Source organism: Seriola aureovittata, chromosome 23 (genome assembly GCF_021018895.1).
Source record: "Seriola aureovittata isolate HTS-2021-v1 ecotype China chromosome 23, ASM2101889v1, whole genome shotgun sequence".
NCBI lineage: Eukaryota > Metazoa > Chordata > Actinopteri > Carangiformes > Carangidae > Seriola > Seriola aureovittata.
In genome coordinates, this window is record NC_079386.1 from 17,063,388 (window position 1) to 17,079,791 (window position 16,404).

At 44.9% G+C, this 16,404-nt stretch overlaps 1 protein-coding gene across 1 annotated transcript; it reads right to left on the reverse strand.

The window, feature by feature from the left end:
- Window positions 1-129: 129 nt before the first annotated feature.
- On the reverse strand, window positions 130-9,356 carry LOC130164644 (FERM domain-containing protein 7). Its single transcript, XM_056369510.1, has 12 exons — window positions 8,715-9,356; window positions 5,010-5,114; window positions 4,879-4,921; window positions 4,335-4,413; window positions 4,112-4,209; window positions 3,849-3,963; window positions 3,569-3,716; window positions 3,274-3,369; window positions 3,018-3,181; window positions 2,840-2,908; window positions 2,621-2,696; window positions 130-2,472 (listed from the first exon to the last, which is right to left on the reverse strand). Exons 1-12 carry the CDS (start codon window positions 8,841-8,843, stop codon window positions 1,243-1,245), a joined length of 2,352 nt encoding a protein of 783 aa, XP_056225485.1. The 5' UTR covers window positions 8,844-9,356; the 3' UTR covers window positions 130-1,242.
- Between the last annotated feature and the right edge of the window lie 7,048 nt (window positions 9,357-16,404).

Genomic DNA, 16,404 nt, shown 5'->3' on the forward strand with positions numbered 1-16,404 from the left:
CTTGTTTCATCAGCTTCTTTCTTTACTTCAATGTCATGACGGTGACAGTATCATCATTTTAAAAGAAGTTTAAAATGAACAGATGAATTTAATTTGTAAATGTTGTAATTTGATCACAATTTGTGTATAATCCTTTATTCACAAATTCAGCTGTTTATATAAACAAAAAAAAAATCTTTCAGTTCACATTTTCTACAGAATTCACAAGAACCATTCATATTCATACAGAATAACAAATACATTACCCAACTACATCAGTTTCCCAACCCTATGAAACTGTCACACTGAGAGGACACTCAATATGTCTTTTAATTAAAGTCTTTAAAGTATTTTAAACTGTGGTCAAGTGGATTTAATACGTTTCCACTACAATGGAAATTAAAGTAAATTACAAGTAAATTATTTTGTAGCTTTGGCCGTTGGTTGATTTCAACCTTTCTGATCATCTGACCTCTCGTTTCTCGCCACATCCTATTTTTAATTTTATTTTAGCGATGTTATCATACCAGATTGATCCTACAGCCAGAGCTACAGAAACCAACCCATCCATCCATCCATCATCCATTTAGGCAAGAGGCTGGCTAAGCGAGGTAGTCCAGATGTTCCTCACCTCTGTAACCTTTCTCCGAGGCATTCCCTCGCCAGGTGAGATATATAATCTCTCCAGTACGTTCTGGTCTACCCCTAAGGAAGAAGGCGCCCCGGGATGTGTAACCTGATCCGACGTCTGAACCGCAAAGACTGTACCACTTCACCATGAGGCAGAAGAAGCTCTGCTCGAGCGCTAAAGCCAAAGCTCGTGACCGTGGGTGATGGTTGGAACCAGGTCCTGGTTAACACCTGATTCCTACCAACGAACAGCTTTAAAAACCCCGTGCCGCCATGCTTCTTGGTGTCAGTAAAAATAAAGTATCGGTGCAGCAACAACACCCTCTATTGCTACAGCTGAGGCTAGTTCGGCTTGTTTGACCTTGTTTGGCTAGAAGTGCTACTTAATTACATAATTGTTCCGGTTATTAATACTCAAAATTTTGTAAATTTAAACCCATAATGTGAGGTTTTAACCAAAACAAGGCAAAAACAGTACATTTCATCTGCCAGTAAACCTCAACAACGACGCACCTCTCTTACATACAAAACCAACACATTTATCACCATCGTCTTGTGGTCGTCCAGTTTTGAATGTGATCACATCATGAACCTTTGCACCGTTTCCATGTTGTAAGACGTTTTCGTGTCCGTCTACAGTGTGACTTCTGTGATCTTCGCAGCACCTTTACTCTCGCCTCTTGTCTTCTCTTTGTTCTCCCCTTCGTCCTTTAAGTCCTTTGTCGCTTTCTCTTTCGCTGCTCCGTCGTCCTCTTCCTCCTCCTCCTCCTCTTCTTCCTCCTCCTCATCCAGTTGGAGGCTCCCGGAGGAAAACCTCATCCTGGCCAGTCCAGCGGACCGCGCCACCCTCCCTAGCGGGGGTGGCGGGCAGTAGTATGGGTAGAAAACCTCTGGGTCCGAGTCGCTGTAGCTCCCAGAGGTTCCTCCGAACATGCAGAGCGAGGTGGGGCGTTCGGGCAGAGGGGAGGAGTTTAGCGGGAGGTAGGTGGGTCTGGAGGGGCGTGTCAGGTGGGGGTAGTAACCAAGGGGACGAAACTCGGAGGCGGGGTTGAAGCCAGGGTTTGAACTCCTTGAGAGGTGGAACTTGACATCTGGTTGGCTGGCTACGCGGCGAGGCAGCCCCGGGAGGAAGTTGGAGTCGTCGCTGTAATGCCCCGCCTCGGTATGTCCGACACCCAAGAGCCTCGCTCCGTTGCTTCCTGGCTGGTAAACCCTGGCCAATCCCAGCCCTCCTGAGCCAGAGGGGCGGAGAGTCCTCCTGATTGGCGAAAGAGACGGCGAGTCGTGGCCCAGCGGGTAGAAAGATGGCCGCGCTATGCTATCCATTGTCACATAATCCCGCCTCCTTGCGTGCGGGAAACGCTCCAGGGAAGAAACGGCAACATAGTCCGTCAAGTAAGGGTGTCGGTTGAGCGGCGAGGACCCAGCTAATGGGAACGTTGGCAGGATTGGGTGGTACTGGTAGGCAGGACTGTTTGGGTAAAGAAGAACCAACTGCTGTGCGGCGTCCGGGTGCGGCTGGGGATTGGGCCGACGTCGCGACCGGTTGCCGTAAACCCCGGCTAACCTTTGGGCCTGGCGCTGCGCCCCGATGCGTGCGCCCCTCATGTCCTCCATCACGGATGTCGAGGCCGATCTCATCTTCGGAGAGGCGGTTGATTGGTGGAGAGAAGGAGAGAGGGGAGTGACTTGAGTAAAAGGGCGGGACCCCCGGGCGACCTCGACAGACGATCGGCTTCGTTTAGCCCCGCCTCCTCCGAGTTCCATGTCGTCTATGCCTCCGTGATGTGGGTCCAACTCGTCCTCACTGCGGACCGCCAAGGCACGGCTCGACCGAGGGAAGGGATGCGAGTGCTCGTACAGCTGAGGAGGTAAGACACGAACATCAGACAATTTCCTCAATTAATCAATTAACTGTATCAAGATGACATCATCAAATGTCTTGTTTTGAATCCAGGAAATATATATATCTGCACAGTGTGTGAATTCTGTGAATGGAAGCTCTTATTACTTGTTTGGAGACGTCGGTGAGGAGATCAGGGGACGATCGACACTGTCTGGGATCGAAGTCCGACTGACAATAAGTCCTAGAAGAAGACACACACACACACACACACACACACACACACACACACACACACACACATATAAATATACATATATACAGTATATAGATGATAAAATCTATCTTCTGTCTTTCGTCTGATTGTATTGATGCATTTCCTCTCACCTCTCAAAATGTGAGGGCTTCTTTCCCCCTGATCCCATACACTCCAGCAGCTGTTTCTGCGTCCGTCCACTGCCGCACAAAATACGCATTAAACGCTAAAAGGTCTTTATATACGTAGAGATGAGAAAGAAATGAGCAAAACGTTGTTCACAAGAACAAAACACAAAGTGCAACATACCTGTATCTGAAGCTGGAGCCTTTACAGGACAGCAGCGTTTTGGGCACCGCCTTCGGTTCCTCGGCCAGGCGGAAGAAGGCGTGGTACTCCACGCACATCTTCCAGAACGATTTACATACGTCGCGACTGGCCATGGAAAGCTCCAGCGTGTCCTTACACGACGGCTGGATGGACATCACACAACACTTCGATTAAAAACATTACACACAACACACGGTTTGAACACTGACTATCTGCCCGGTCAGCAGGTCCTCACCCCGACTTTGTCGTGTAGTTTGATGAGGAGATGTTTGCGTTTGAAGCTCAGCTTGCGGATTTTCGCCCAGCTAAAGGTGTTGATTTTAGTGTTTCCCTGGAAGACACAGAGGGGGAAAAACAAATGTGTGTTTCAGTGCAAACAAGAGGATAAAAATTCAACATACCAGCAGAGAAAATCCTGCTGATGTCGCCACAAACGGCGCCTCCTCCTGGCGGAGCAGCGGCGTGTTAGCGAGCGCTCTGAGCTAGTTATCATTGTGTACGAGAAGGTTAAGACCCGTCAACGTCACTACCTGAAAGACCAGTACTCCCGAGTGCGTGACGGCCAGGTTGATCCTCATCCCCTCTCCGTCGTGGGCCGGGTGAGGCCTGATCCCGTACATGTCCAGCTTCCTCGCCACCTCCAGCAGGTGGATGTCCGAGTCTGCCGGAGACACGCCTCTACAGAGAGACAAATGCAGGCTGTTACACATCCCTAATATGACGTTATATTCATGCCGCAAACTTTTCCTAGAGGCAGCACTTCCCTGCATCGCGTTGGGGTCGGACCGCCCGCCCACTTCCTGCGTTTACCTGTGTTTCTTGTGGAACTTGATGATCTTGTGGTCGAGATATTCCTGGTTGGGGACGTACTGCTTCATCTCTAAATGGTGACAGTCCAGCTCCTCGTCGTAGTCCCCTAACTCTGCTGTAACACACACACACACACACACACACACACACCTGCTCATTCTTTTCTCTTTTCTCGTTTGATTAAAGTTAATTTCTATGATCAAATTATTCCTAATTACTTAGGTTTAAAACACGAACTTTGAAGCTGTTATTTTTATCCTTACACTGTAATATGTGAGAGACCAGCAGGGCGGCGCTGTTGTCATTACAGGTCAGACTGCCGTTAGACAAGTCCTGCTTTATCTGTAGGGCAAAAAGATACCTGCACACACACACACACACACACACACACACACACACACACACACACACATATATATAAATAGATGTGCATCAGAGGAGGGTTTATATGATTGTAATAAAAACAACAGATTCGGACGCTGTTACCTGGTGAGGCCTCTCTTCAGCTGACCCGGGTCAGGTGGGAAGAACTTGACTATAAACCTGAAGAAAAGGTCGCTGCTGTCTGACGGAGAGGAAAAACGAGAAGCCCTTTTTTTTAAATAAGGTGTTCAGATAATTATCAGTTAAAAAATAAACTGAGAAGAATAAATCATCTCCCTGTCCACGCGGTCATTAAACCCACCGGAGTCAGTTAATGAAGACGTGGGCTGCAACTTCAGGCCTGAATTTGTTTACACTTCCTCAAACGAGCGGCCATTAAAAAGTGTGGTGAACTAGCTATTAGCAGTTTCCTGTTCACACTGAAGCCACTGATGGATTAGTCTGACGCTGAGGAAAACTTTAAGTTCTGGAGTTTTCTGAAGGTTTATTTATAATGGACGTCAGGGACGATGATGTGAACGAGGAGTTTAAGTCGCAGTGAATCTAAATATGTGTGTGTATCATGTCTGTGTGTTCAGATGTGACTCAAAAGATGAAGGAGGATCCTGTTATATTAATGTTTTTGTTGAGTTTCCTGAATACTTACATTTAATCTGTTTGGCCAGCGGCTTCAGCAGCTCCAACCAAACCTGCAACGTGTTCCACATAAAACAGATATTTATATATTTATATACTGAGTCATTGTGTGAGAATATTAAAATAATCAGTGTTTCTCACGTAGTTGCCGCTGTGGTGTCTGAACTCCAGTCCAAAGTATTCCTTCTCCAGCAGCTTCAGATGACCACACACTTTGTTGAAGAAGTCGCCTCCTAAAACCTTTTGCTGAGAGAGAGAGAGAATTAAAGTGGGGGTGGGGGTGAGATGGGATAATTGGATTTTTTTTAATTGAGAATCTCTTAAAACTGGAGCCCAGGGACACTCTGGGGACTCCGGTTAAATGTTCTCTAACTCAGTTACTTCGGTTCTCCAGAACTTTGCATAATGAATTGTGATGCTGCGTTCACTGTTATAGGAGACACGAGCTTCGGTGGTGATTGTGTTTAGTGGGTAACGTGCTGCCTTCAGCTCCAGCTCATTTAAGATTATGATTTTCTTTTTAATGTGGTTTTTTCCAAAGATAAATGGAGTATTATTTTTATACAACACCTGCACGTTAAGCACGAAATAAAACTTTATTAGTGAGTAAACAAGAACTTACAAGATTATCCAGTTCAGGATGATTATGAACACGATAACCTTTCCCCTCGTTCTCTCCTCTCCTTCTCATCCCTCTCTCTTTCCCTCTCCTCTGTCTAATCACTGAGGAGGTGTGTGTGTGCGCATTGGGTTTTTTTTAGTGTTTGCTGTCTGCTAGCCGGTGTTTACCGCCCTGGTGGCGGCCACTGGGCGTCCCTCATTAACTTGTCATGAGGAAGAGAGGGTGAGAGGGTGAGGGAGGGAGAGGGAGGGAGGGAGGGAGGGAGGGAGGAAGGGGAGGGACAGAGCAGCTGTAACCCATTATAAAGAGAACAGAGGCCTAACATGTGATTAGGGGAAACTCTGAACAACAACAAAATCGCAGTTTCATCGGAGCGGAACAGAGTAAAACTGAGCGGAATGAAACTTTATTGTCCACGGTGCTCGATGACGACCGACCGAACTTTTATCTGAAGTGTTTTCTGCAGAAATCCATTTTAAATAGATAAAAATCTGTTTATATGTAAGAGTAACCTGAGCCACGTGTATGTGTGGTGATGCTGATGTGCACGTGTCGTCAACACCTTCACACCTGGGAGACAGGACGGTGGTTATGATGTAATAAAACAGTTCGTTAAACTAAAAGATAAAATCGCAAATTGAAAATACGACGGTTTTTGTGGGAAAATCTTAATTTATTATATTAAAGAATATAAATGATGCATTTTAAAGAACATAAAGCCACTACATCTGCTTCCTGTTGGAATATTATATTTAAAATAATAATATAAATCAAACTAAAGTTTATTTTAGGATTCACTACTTGTTGTAATTTTTTTTATCTTATAATTAAGTAGCAGCCTTTGTCATTGTTTAATGTGACCACTGGGTGGCGCCAAAGTCAGCAATTTAAAAGTCGACATATACCGTGTAGAGGCACTTAGCACTTACTACTTTTGTGCGTAGGAATACGGTCGTTCAGTGGTTGAGAAGATGTAGTTCCACAGGAAACGATAAATATTCAAAATAAAAGCGAACACTTTGACTGATGTGTTTTTCCTGATTGATCCTCTCCACAGCAGCTCGTCTCCAAACCTACAGCAGGTAACACACTGACCATGTACAATCACCTGACGCGACCTCACGTCAGAATAACCTGTACTGTCCCTTTAAGACGTTTCACTTAAAACACAACTTCAGCTCACTGCGTCTTAAAAGTGATTTTCCATCAAATAAACAGGAGTATGGATTTTTACTCCTCGTTCCTTCATGCACACGATGCGTCTGTCCACTCTCTTCACATCAGTCCGTCCATCTTTTCTTCTTCTCTGATCATTAATTGGGGTTTTGCCCCGGAGGTTTGAAGATCGGGGTCAGAGGAGAGAACTCACTTATTACCTCCCCTGTTCACCACACACTGTATTTATCAGTTTATTATTGCCCTCATCCATCGATTCATTCATTCATCCTTTTTTTCTCTTTCTTTTATTCTTTCATCCTTCATCTCTCTCTCTCTCTCTCTCTCTCTCTCTCTCTCTCTCTCCTCCTCTTCTAAAGATGCTGCTAATGTCCCAGAGGCCGCTGGGAAACCGACAGAGAAAGCATGGGCGTGGAAAATGGAGCTACTTTGCTAACACAATACTGCAAGTCACACACACACACACACACACACACACCACACACACACACACACACACACACACACACACACACACACACACACACACACTGAGAGTCTCTTTTTAGATTGCGTTACTGCCCGGTGGGCGCCGTCACGTCACCGTGCTGAGGCCCGTCACTCTGACCTGGATAGTGGAGCACATGACAAGTTCATAGACAGCAGAGTGTTTACGTTTCCAGCTGTTTACACACCTCGCGCAGCTGTTTAGCAGCTGGACCGTCTCCACGAACTGTTTCTGGATTCTAGAAAGATGAAAAGTAAAAATCCTAAAATCCACATGAAGGTTTTAAATTTCGTTTTCTTCCACTGTTTGTGAATCTTTTCCTTCTGTCGCAGTGTTGGGAAGAAAAGCAGGAGTGGACACAATAACATGAACATCTGGTTCCACAGCTGATATCATACAGGCTTTAATGTTACGTTGGTTTATAAACCCATAATGCATTGTCATATTTTTTAAAATTATATTTATAGTTTATTTTGTGATCGATTATTCTTATTACTATTATTACGACGATAGTTCATGTGTGGGTGAGAAAATCAGACATTTAGGATTTCTAACTGTTTGAAGTTGTTCGGTGTGTTTGCTTCTTTTAAATGTGGATGAATTTATCTGTGGCTGCAGATAATGATCATTTCCATTGATTTATCAGTGAATTTATCAGTTTCCTGAAGCCAAAAGCGACTTTTTGAAAAACAAACGGTTCAAAACTCTGAGATATTTTATGTCGAATCACGTGAGTCAGAGAAAAGCGGCAAATAGCAACATCTGGGAGGCTCATCTGGTTCAGTTTGATAGAAACAATAATTAATAAATAATAATTTTCTCTGGTTTCGACTGATCGGTTCGGCTCAACCTGCATCAGGGCTGCAGTCGGTCCCAGCATGCATTGCAATCTTTCAAAAAATTATATTTAGGGGCTCCCTGACCTCAAGTTGCGTGTCACCTTAGTCTCTGTGAGGATGTTAGTGACATTAAGAAATCAGCCAACAAACATAACTCAGGTATTAAATCTAAAGCTTTCAGATGATTAGTTTCAGTGTCACAGTGTAGGCCTTAAAAAATAAATAAATAAAAAGATTATCTAGGTTTCAAGAATTACTGGCATTCAAAGATCAAGATAGCAGCTGTGGATGTGGGAGAAATCCAACCTTCGGTGCTGAATGAGTCACAGGCTAATCCGCCGTTTGGACTCACTGGTGTTTATCGCTGCGGGTTATATTTAACTATGTGAGTGACGCTGAGGCTGAGCTGCTCCACGTGACTCCAGATGTTCAGAGTCACAGTCTGAAGTTGTTGGACTGAAGGTTGTTCAAGTCATTCCAGGTGAGTTTCTGCTGTTATTGTATATGTGCCACGTGGAGATGTGCTGCACACTCACGCGATATTTAACACAGAGACTCATCAGTGAAAAAGAGAAAAGAACTAAATCATAAATATATATTTCACTGCGCCACACGTGAGGCCATGACGCACACGTGCAGCGAAATAAACGCAAATAAAAAATTTAAAAAACAACAAAAAACGGTTTTTAAAAACTAACTCATCCAGCTGTTGATGGACTCACCTCCACCTCGAACGTGCGCTCGCTGTCATCCAGAAAGATCACGCGCAGCCGGAGCTTCGTCTCCTTGGAGACCCGGGACTTGGTCGTGAGACTCCCGAGTCTCCGGGTCCGCTGGTCACGGTCCCCCATCTCTCCCTCTCCCTCTCTCTCTCTCTCTCCCTCTCTCTCTCTCTCTCTCTCTCTCTCCCTCTCTCTCTCCCTCTCTCTCTCTCCCTCTCTCTCTCTCCCTCCTTCTCTCTCTCTCTCAGGAGGAAGAAGAACAGCTGTAATCCTCCATCACATCCATCATCCACAGAGGAAATCCTCAAGAGGCAGCGGCACGCCAAGAGAACGGCTTCACGCGCTCCTCAGCACCATCAGCATCCTCTTCATCCTCTTCATCCTCCTCCTCCTCCGGGGATCTGGCTGCCGCTGGAGCGCGCGCTCTCCAGATGCGTAATGGCACGCTGACGTTGTTTCCAGACACTGAAACGGAACTGACCACTGAGACACGGACTATAAGAATACTACATAATGTAATAATACATGATAAAATAATATAATACTACAGTTACTATACTGAACTACTATAATACTACTGACCATGTACTATAATACTATATAATATATAATACTACAGTTACTATATGACACATACATGACATGTTTATGTCAGAAGGACTGTGGATGTTTAAACTACAGACGTCAGATGTGTGTGTGTGTGTGTGTGTGTGTGTGTGTGTGTGTGTGTGTGTGTGTGTGTGTGTGTGTGTGTGTGTGTGTGTGTGTGTGTGTCCTCCATGGGAATAATATGAATTTCACGGTGGCTGGATACTTTTAGAGAAGTGGCCTGTCCTAAAGTAGGCTAGTAGTGCAATGCTTCCACTAGCCTCCAGCCTGGACTGAGCACTTAGTGTGTGTGTGTGTGTGTGTGTGTGTGAGAGAGAGTGTGTGAGTGTGTGAGAGTGTGTGTGTGTGAGAGTGTGTGAGAGTGTGTGTGTGTCTGGGATGACAAACATGTAAAATGTTGGTCACATTTTCTTTTCTTTGTCTCTTTCTGTGACTGACACACACACACACACACACACACACACGACAATACCTCAGTAACATGATTTCAGAGTGTGTGTGTGTGTGTGTGTGTCCCCACCATCAATGCCATTGAATTTTTCATCTTTACATGAAGCCATTTCTATCAACAAGCTCATATTTTAATGTCAAATCATTTATTCTCAGCTTTGAAATTAAATTAAATTAATACTGATTGATTTTCAGTCTCTTGTCGTTTTGCTCAGAAGGATAACGTATGTTTGTGATGTGATATTACAGACCGTGTGCTCAGATTAATTCAATCTAATGAAACGTAATAACGTAATTTAAATGTAGTTTAATTTACTCGACTGACGCTCTGAAGTCTGACATTAAAAATGAATAACGCTTATTTATCATTCATAAGCAGCAAATAAACATTCAACACACGATCTATAACACACTGCACTGGTGCACAGCTGTGAGGATGTTAGTTCATTATAAGAAGACACACTTCATACTAATACACCTGTTACCGTTCAGCACCTGTCCAGCCTTTATTCCTGTGTGTCCACGGGAGGCGTTAGAGTTATTGATCAATACATGACACTTATACTAATATTTAGACACTGACGTGTTTCCACAACCTGGCAACACAAATATTATCCTTATTAATGTCTTGTAACTGAGCTGTGAAGCAGTAATAAACAGTTTATTAACCAGTTATTACAGTTTGTGAAGCCTTCGTGTTGCTGCATCAGGAAGTGGCAGCAGATTAGTTTGTCAGTTTCAGAGTCTGGCCACTAGATGGAGGTAAAGACCTGAGGATGAGAGAAACAAAAAGCAGCTGGTAGAAGAAGCTCAGTGACTCTCACACACACACACACACACACACACACACACACACACACTTGCCCAGTAAACATGAGTAGATGTTGTGATACTGTAATATGAACCTGCCTCTATCCGTCTCTACTCACCATCTGCCACACACATACACACACACACACACACACACACACACACACACACACACACACACCACACACACACACACACACACACACACACACACACAGAGACAGACACACTTTCCATTTTTCCATCTCTTGTCTCCAGTCTCCCCTCCTCCTGTATCCCCTCACCCGTCTCACTTTCTCTCCCTCACACACACACACACACACACACACACACACACACACACCTAACCTGCCTGACACAGTAGCATCTGGCGTCTTTATGCTGCTGCCTCCCTCCTGAGACACACACACACACACACACACACACACACACACACACTGACAGCTTTCTCTCTCATATAAATTTTCCACTGCAGCAGTGTGTCGTCCTCTAACGCTGCACGTTCACATTTTACCTGCAGCTCATCGAGTCTGACGAGTAACAGCAGCGTCACGCAGCAGCTCTTACACACAAACCCATCAAACTATTTGCATGTTGAAAACACTAAATGAATAAAAGCCAAAAACTTTTATTTGCGTCAGTCGTGCTTCATCTTTGTTAAGGTGGAATTTATGACTGAGCTGTTGCATCAGACATCTGTACATGTGCGGTTGTGTCTTGTTTCCCGGCTGCAGGCGACGTGACCGTGTCATTCAGGGTCCGTGAAGCCAGTTGAGGAGAGAGTCGCTGAAGGAAGGACGGAGCGTGGGGTTGAGGAGGTGGATCGTTTGCCGGGATCGAGATCGTAGTTACGAGCGGCTGAAAATGAGTTCCCTCCCCTCGGACACCCGGAGTAAAGCTGCTGCCGCCTCGTGGTGAAAGACGTCAATTCAGGCGGTTCAGGAATCTGATCGGGACGCTTCCTTTGGAGGTTTTCCAGGCGCATCCACCTGATAGGAGACGCCAGGGTCGACCCAGAGCACAGCTGGACCAGAACACAGCTGGATCATCCCTATAAACGTGTCTGTCGCTGACTGACTGACTGAGTGATGAAGTTACACCATTGGTCGGCCAGACGAGTCTTGGAGCTGCTCTTCAAATTGAATTGACGGGAGAAGTTTCTATAACAACAATTTTACAAATTTCGCACCTTCGTCTCTAGAGTTCTTGACTTTTCAAACCCCTTTAGTGACTTTTTTATTCAAAGACGCACTGAGCAACTTGTTTCGGGAGAAGAGAGTCGTCTTTGTTTGCGAGAGGTCGGGCAAAATCAATAAAATATAAATTGCAAAAAGGATAAAGAAAGTGTTTTTAATCGGCACATCAAAATTTCTAAAAAAGAAATCCAAATGATAAGAAATGCTGTAAATCTGCAGCAAATGTCCTAATTATATTTTACTTTAAATAACAGAGCTGCAGATTTTAAACATGAAACTCAATGAAACAATGAAACGTGGTCGGACGACTAAACTTTAAGTCTAAGTTTAAAACTCAGAGTGTGTGAACACCAAACACTAAACATCACCTCTGGATGTGAAATACTGTCGTACCCTCGGTCTGTTGTTGTGAACTTTGACCTGTGAATTTGGATGTAATCCTGATGTTTACATCTGTCGAGCCCCGAGGAAGAAAACCCAACATGTCCGAGTCTGTAATCCTGGGCATTTCTACAAAATCAGGCAAAGACGAGATGCAGTGTGACAAGAGAAGGGGACAGGATGTGGAAAAAGAAAGAAATCTGGTCACACACACACACACACACACACACACACACACACACACACACACACAGATGATGAAAGATATGCTGGAAAAAGCTGAACAGAAAAGAGCAGGACAGGTGCAAACCATTAACCACTGTATGGAAAGTCAAATAGCAGGACTGTGTGTGTGTGTGTGTGTGTGTGTGTGTGTGTGTGTGTGTGTGTGTGTGTGTGTGTGTGTGTGTGTGTGTGAAGGAAAGAGAGAGAGAGACAATGACAATCACAGAGACTACCAACCAACTCCAAACTCTTAGTGTATCCTGAATCAACAAACTCCACCCTCCTGCTCCGCCCCGCGACTCGAACCAAACGCCACGACCTCTCGCCTCCTGCTCGTCTCCTAACGTCTTTATGATCACCATCTTTTCTCCTCCGTCTTAAACATCCGGTTCTGCCCCCGTGAGACGAAAGCAGCAGCTGAAACCTGTGAATTTACTTGTAGCCGACATTAAAATCAACATTTTATTTTTCACGTTTTCCACCAATTTAAAAAAGAGCGAAAGAGCGTAACCTGCATCCTCGGCTCAGATTAGCCATGTTATTAGCCGCGTGCTAGCGGTACCGCTCCTCGGATGCTAACGTCAGCCGTCAGCTGATCCGTCACTTCCGGTCATGACTTTACGATTTCCTTGTTTCGCTCGTTTTCGTGCAACGCGGCGAAGCAGACATCTTGTTTTCTCTCGCCGCTGGTCGGAGCGATGTTTCCCGGAGGCTCGTCGAAGTCAAAATCGCAGCCATCACAGCTTTTTTCCTTTTCCCCTCATTTTGTTGGAAACACGATTACGTAGTTTTTCCTAATTCAAAAAGCAGCGAAAAAAAACAATGAACTTCTTTTTAAAAAATGTTTATGTTGTGATTGCATCTTTTCTCTCTCGCAGTGATGGATGACCTTCAGCGTCTGAGCCGTTTCCTGTGAACGAGCCCGGGCGTCGTTAAGGCCGAGCTGATTTGAAAACATATCTCTGATTGTGTCACATGCATGTAGCGGCGGTCAGACTGAACATTTAAGGCATGGAAAAGGTAAAAAAAGGAAAAGCATCTATATATATATCAGGAGCGGCGCAGCGTTTCCTGCTGGTTAATGGGAGATAATGGAGGTCTGATTGTAATACGCAGCAGCTGATCTGATGTGGGAAAACTGAGAGAAAGCTGATGACAGAGATGCTATCTGCTGGGAAAAGCAGCCTGCTGCTAATTCTTTTTCTTTCTTTCTCCTCCTTTTCTTTTCCTTCCTCTGTTTCTCTCACTTCATCTTTCAGCTTTTTATCCTTCTCATCCTTTTTCTCCACTTGTCTCCTTCACTTCCTCCTCGTTTCATCTTTCCTTCCTTAAGTTTTAGTTTTCCTTTCTTTCTTTTCCTTTATTTCACTTTCTGTTGCTGCCTCTCTTTCTCTTCATCTTCCCTCCTCTTGTACTTTCTTTTCTTTCGAACATATATTTTGTCAACTCTATTCCTTTCATTTTTTATCTTTATTTTTCACTTCATTCTTCATCTTTTCCTCATTCGCTCCGTCTGTTTCCGTCTTCCTCTCCTTTCTTCATCCTCTTCCTCCCGTCCTTCCTTCCCTGTCCGTCTTCTCTTCTTTCCTCCCCATTCCCTTCATCCCTCGATCCCTGCAGTACTGAGGGATGCGGAGGAGCTTCGATGGTTAATTACCTGCTTCACTTACATCCACTTACAGCGCAACTCTATTTCACACCCCGCCGTCAGCCTCAAGAGACACACACACACACACACACACACCACACACACACACACACTCACACACACTCACACACACACACACACACACACACACACAAAAACAAACAGAAATCGGGTGCACATTAGGTCACGTAAAAACATGCAGTTTCAGTTGTGATGTGACGTCTCTTCTCTCGTGGAGCTTTGTTCTCTCTTGTGTTGTGGCAAAAAGAAGTAAGTGAACCCTTTAGTGTGTCCTTTAATAATTCCTGTCAGTAGAAGTCGGTGTCGGCTCGACATCACCGCTGAAAGGCGACAGTAAACAGTCGTTACTGGCTTCTGCTTTTTTAAATTAACACGTAATGAGGAAACATTAGTAATGAAGTGACAAGTCGGTGCCGACCTGGAGATGTGTTGGTTTTGCTGCAGGACTGTCGGCACCGGAGCTTCTCCGGGTGTTTTGTGGGAAAAAACGAAGATTCTGCTTCTTCAGGACGCGTCTGTTGTTTTGTTTTTATTTACAACCCAGTGTTGGTGAAACCACGCCCACTTCCGCATGACGAACGCCTTGACACGACGAGCTATCGCTAAACATATCCAACACAGACGTGGTCGTTAGAAACTGGGCTGGAAAAACTCAGATTTAATGATAATGTTCCTCTGTAACTGCTGGACTCTCTAAATATAATAATATGTCAGTGTCGTGTTCACAGCTTCTCTCCACTGCCCCCTGGTGGCCGAAGAAATCAGGCGCTGCAGTTTGAAGTCGACAGAAAGTTAGTTAGTCGCCTCTCTGCAAACACGTGTCCCACGACAGGAAGATCTTTTATTACTAATCCATTAATAAACAGACGCACTGCATTATTTCTGTAGGTGGTATTTAGAGAAGTTGGTCTCAGGGATCAGCGGCTTCTACAAATAAAGTTCACGTCCGTGTCGCTGTGTTCACACACACAGCAGGATTTGGTCGTGAGGAAGTAGAAACAAAGAGAGAAAAAGAGGACAGGAGGAGGTGAAAAGGAAAAGAAAAGAGAGAACATAAATGAAGGCACTCGATCTCTCACACACACACACACACACACACACACACACACACACACACAGAGTCCTCTTTTATCTTGTGCAACAGGCAGGGTTAGGAAATGAGACGAGTGTTTTTTGTCTGAGAGGGCAAAGCAGAAAAAGGGATTTGTCTCCAAATGCAGCTGCAGCAACAGGCTTCCAGTGAGTGTGTGTGTGTGTGTGTGTGTGTGTGTTGTGTGTGTGTGTGTGTGTGTGTGTGTGTGTGTGGCTAAATGAGATATTGAAACAGAGACATCCTCGCGTTTGTTCTTGACTGATGAGAGCTGAAAATAGGATTTGTCTTTGAATCAGAGGAGGACGGCTGTAAGCCAGTTAAGACGACTGAAGAGCCCATTTCACACCGAGGAAATGGAAGCTGCTGTGAAACGTTTGTCGAAGGGTTTCGCTTTGACAACAACAGATTATGAGGAACAGATTTTTAACAACGTTGATCTCAGAGACAAAAAAAAAAAAAAACAAAAACAAAAACTCTCCAGAGTGGATGAAATGTGAAAACGTGCTTCGATACAGGAAGTTTTCACTTCCTCTGCGATCAGGAGAGCACGCACCATTGAGTCCTGGTCATCGGGGCAGTTCGGGTCGTTCCAACATCGGACGCTGTCACCGAGGCGACGCAGCTTCAGACGCCAGAGCGACGCCAGGTCTCGGCGACATGATGAGGGAACTTGAGTCGCCTACTCAAGTCCACTGTCATGTCGCCCTTGGCTTCTCTCCGGCTCTGATGCCGTCGTCCCCCAGAGCCTTCAGACAGCAGCTCAAGATGCGTTCAAGGGTCCTCTATCTCTGGCAAAGGCAGCACCGAGCTTATCGACCAACTTCACCATCTCCTCTCCAGTGGCGGCGCTTCAATCGTACGACTCACGTCAAAACTTCCAGTTCTATCGGCTTGTTCAGCTGCCGCCATTGTTGCTCACTTTAAGTCTTCAACCTTTCTTCTTTAAACGTTGGTAAACCTGCAACAGATTTCAGTAACGTGGGGTGGACAGAAATCATTTAGAGGCAGCAGCAGAAAGGACAGAAAATTACATTAATTAAAGAGGCTGAATCTTTTTCATTCATTCCGAGAGCAGAAAACAGGATTTGCCTTTGAAACAGCGGAGAGCAGTTATAAGCCAGTTAGGAGTTTAGAGCAGCCTATTTCACACCGAGAAAATAGACCTGCATTCATGACAGTACATGAAGATAAAGAAGAAGAAAAAAAATCCCTAATTACAGCTGCAGAACACTTGATTTAATTCGCATATTGCTGCTG

Coding starts and splice junctions, on each gene's coding strand:
- LOC130164644 (XM_056369510.1), bottom strand. CDS start 8,843: ATGGGGGACCGTGACCAGCGGACCCGGAGACTCGGGAGTCTCACGACC. Junction 4,210..4,334: donor CTGAAGAGAGGCCTCACCAG/GTAACAGCGTCC, acceptor GTGTGTGTGCAG/GTATCTTTTTGCCCTACAGA. Junction 2,909..3,017: donor GGCTCCAGCTTCAGATACAG/GTATGTTGCACT, acceptor TTTGTGCGGCAG/TGGACGGACGCAGAAACAGC.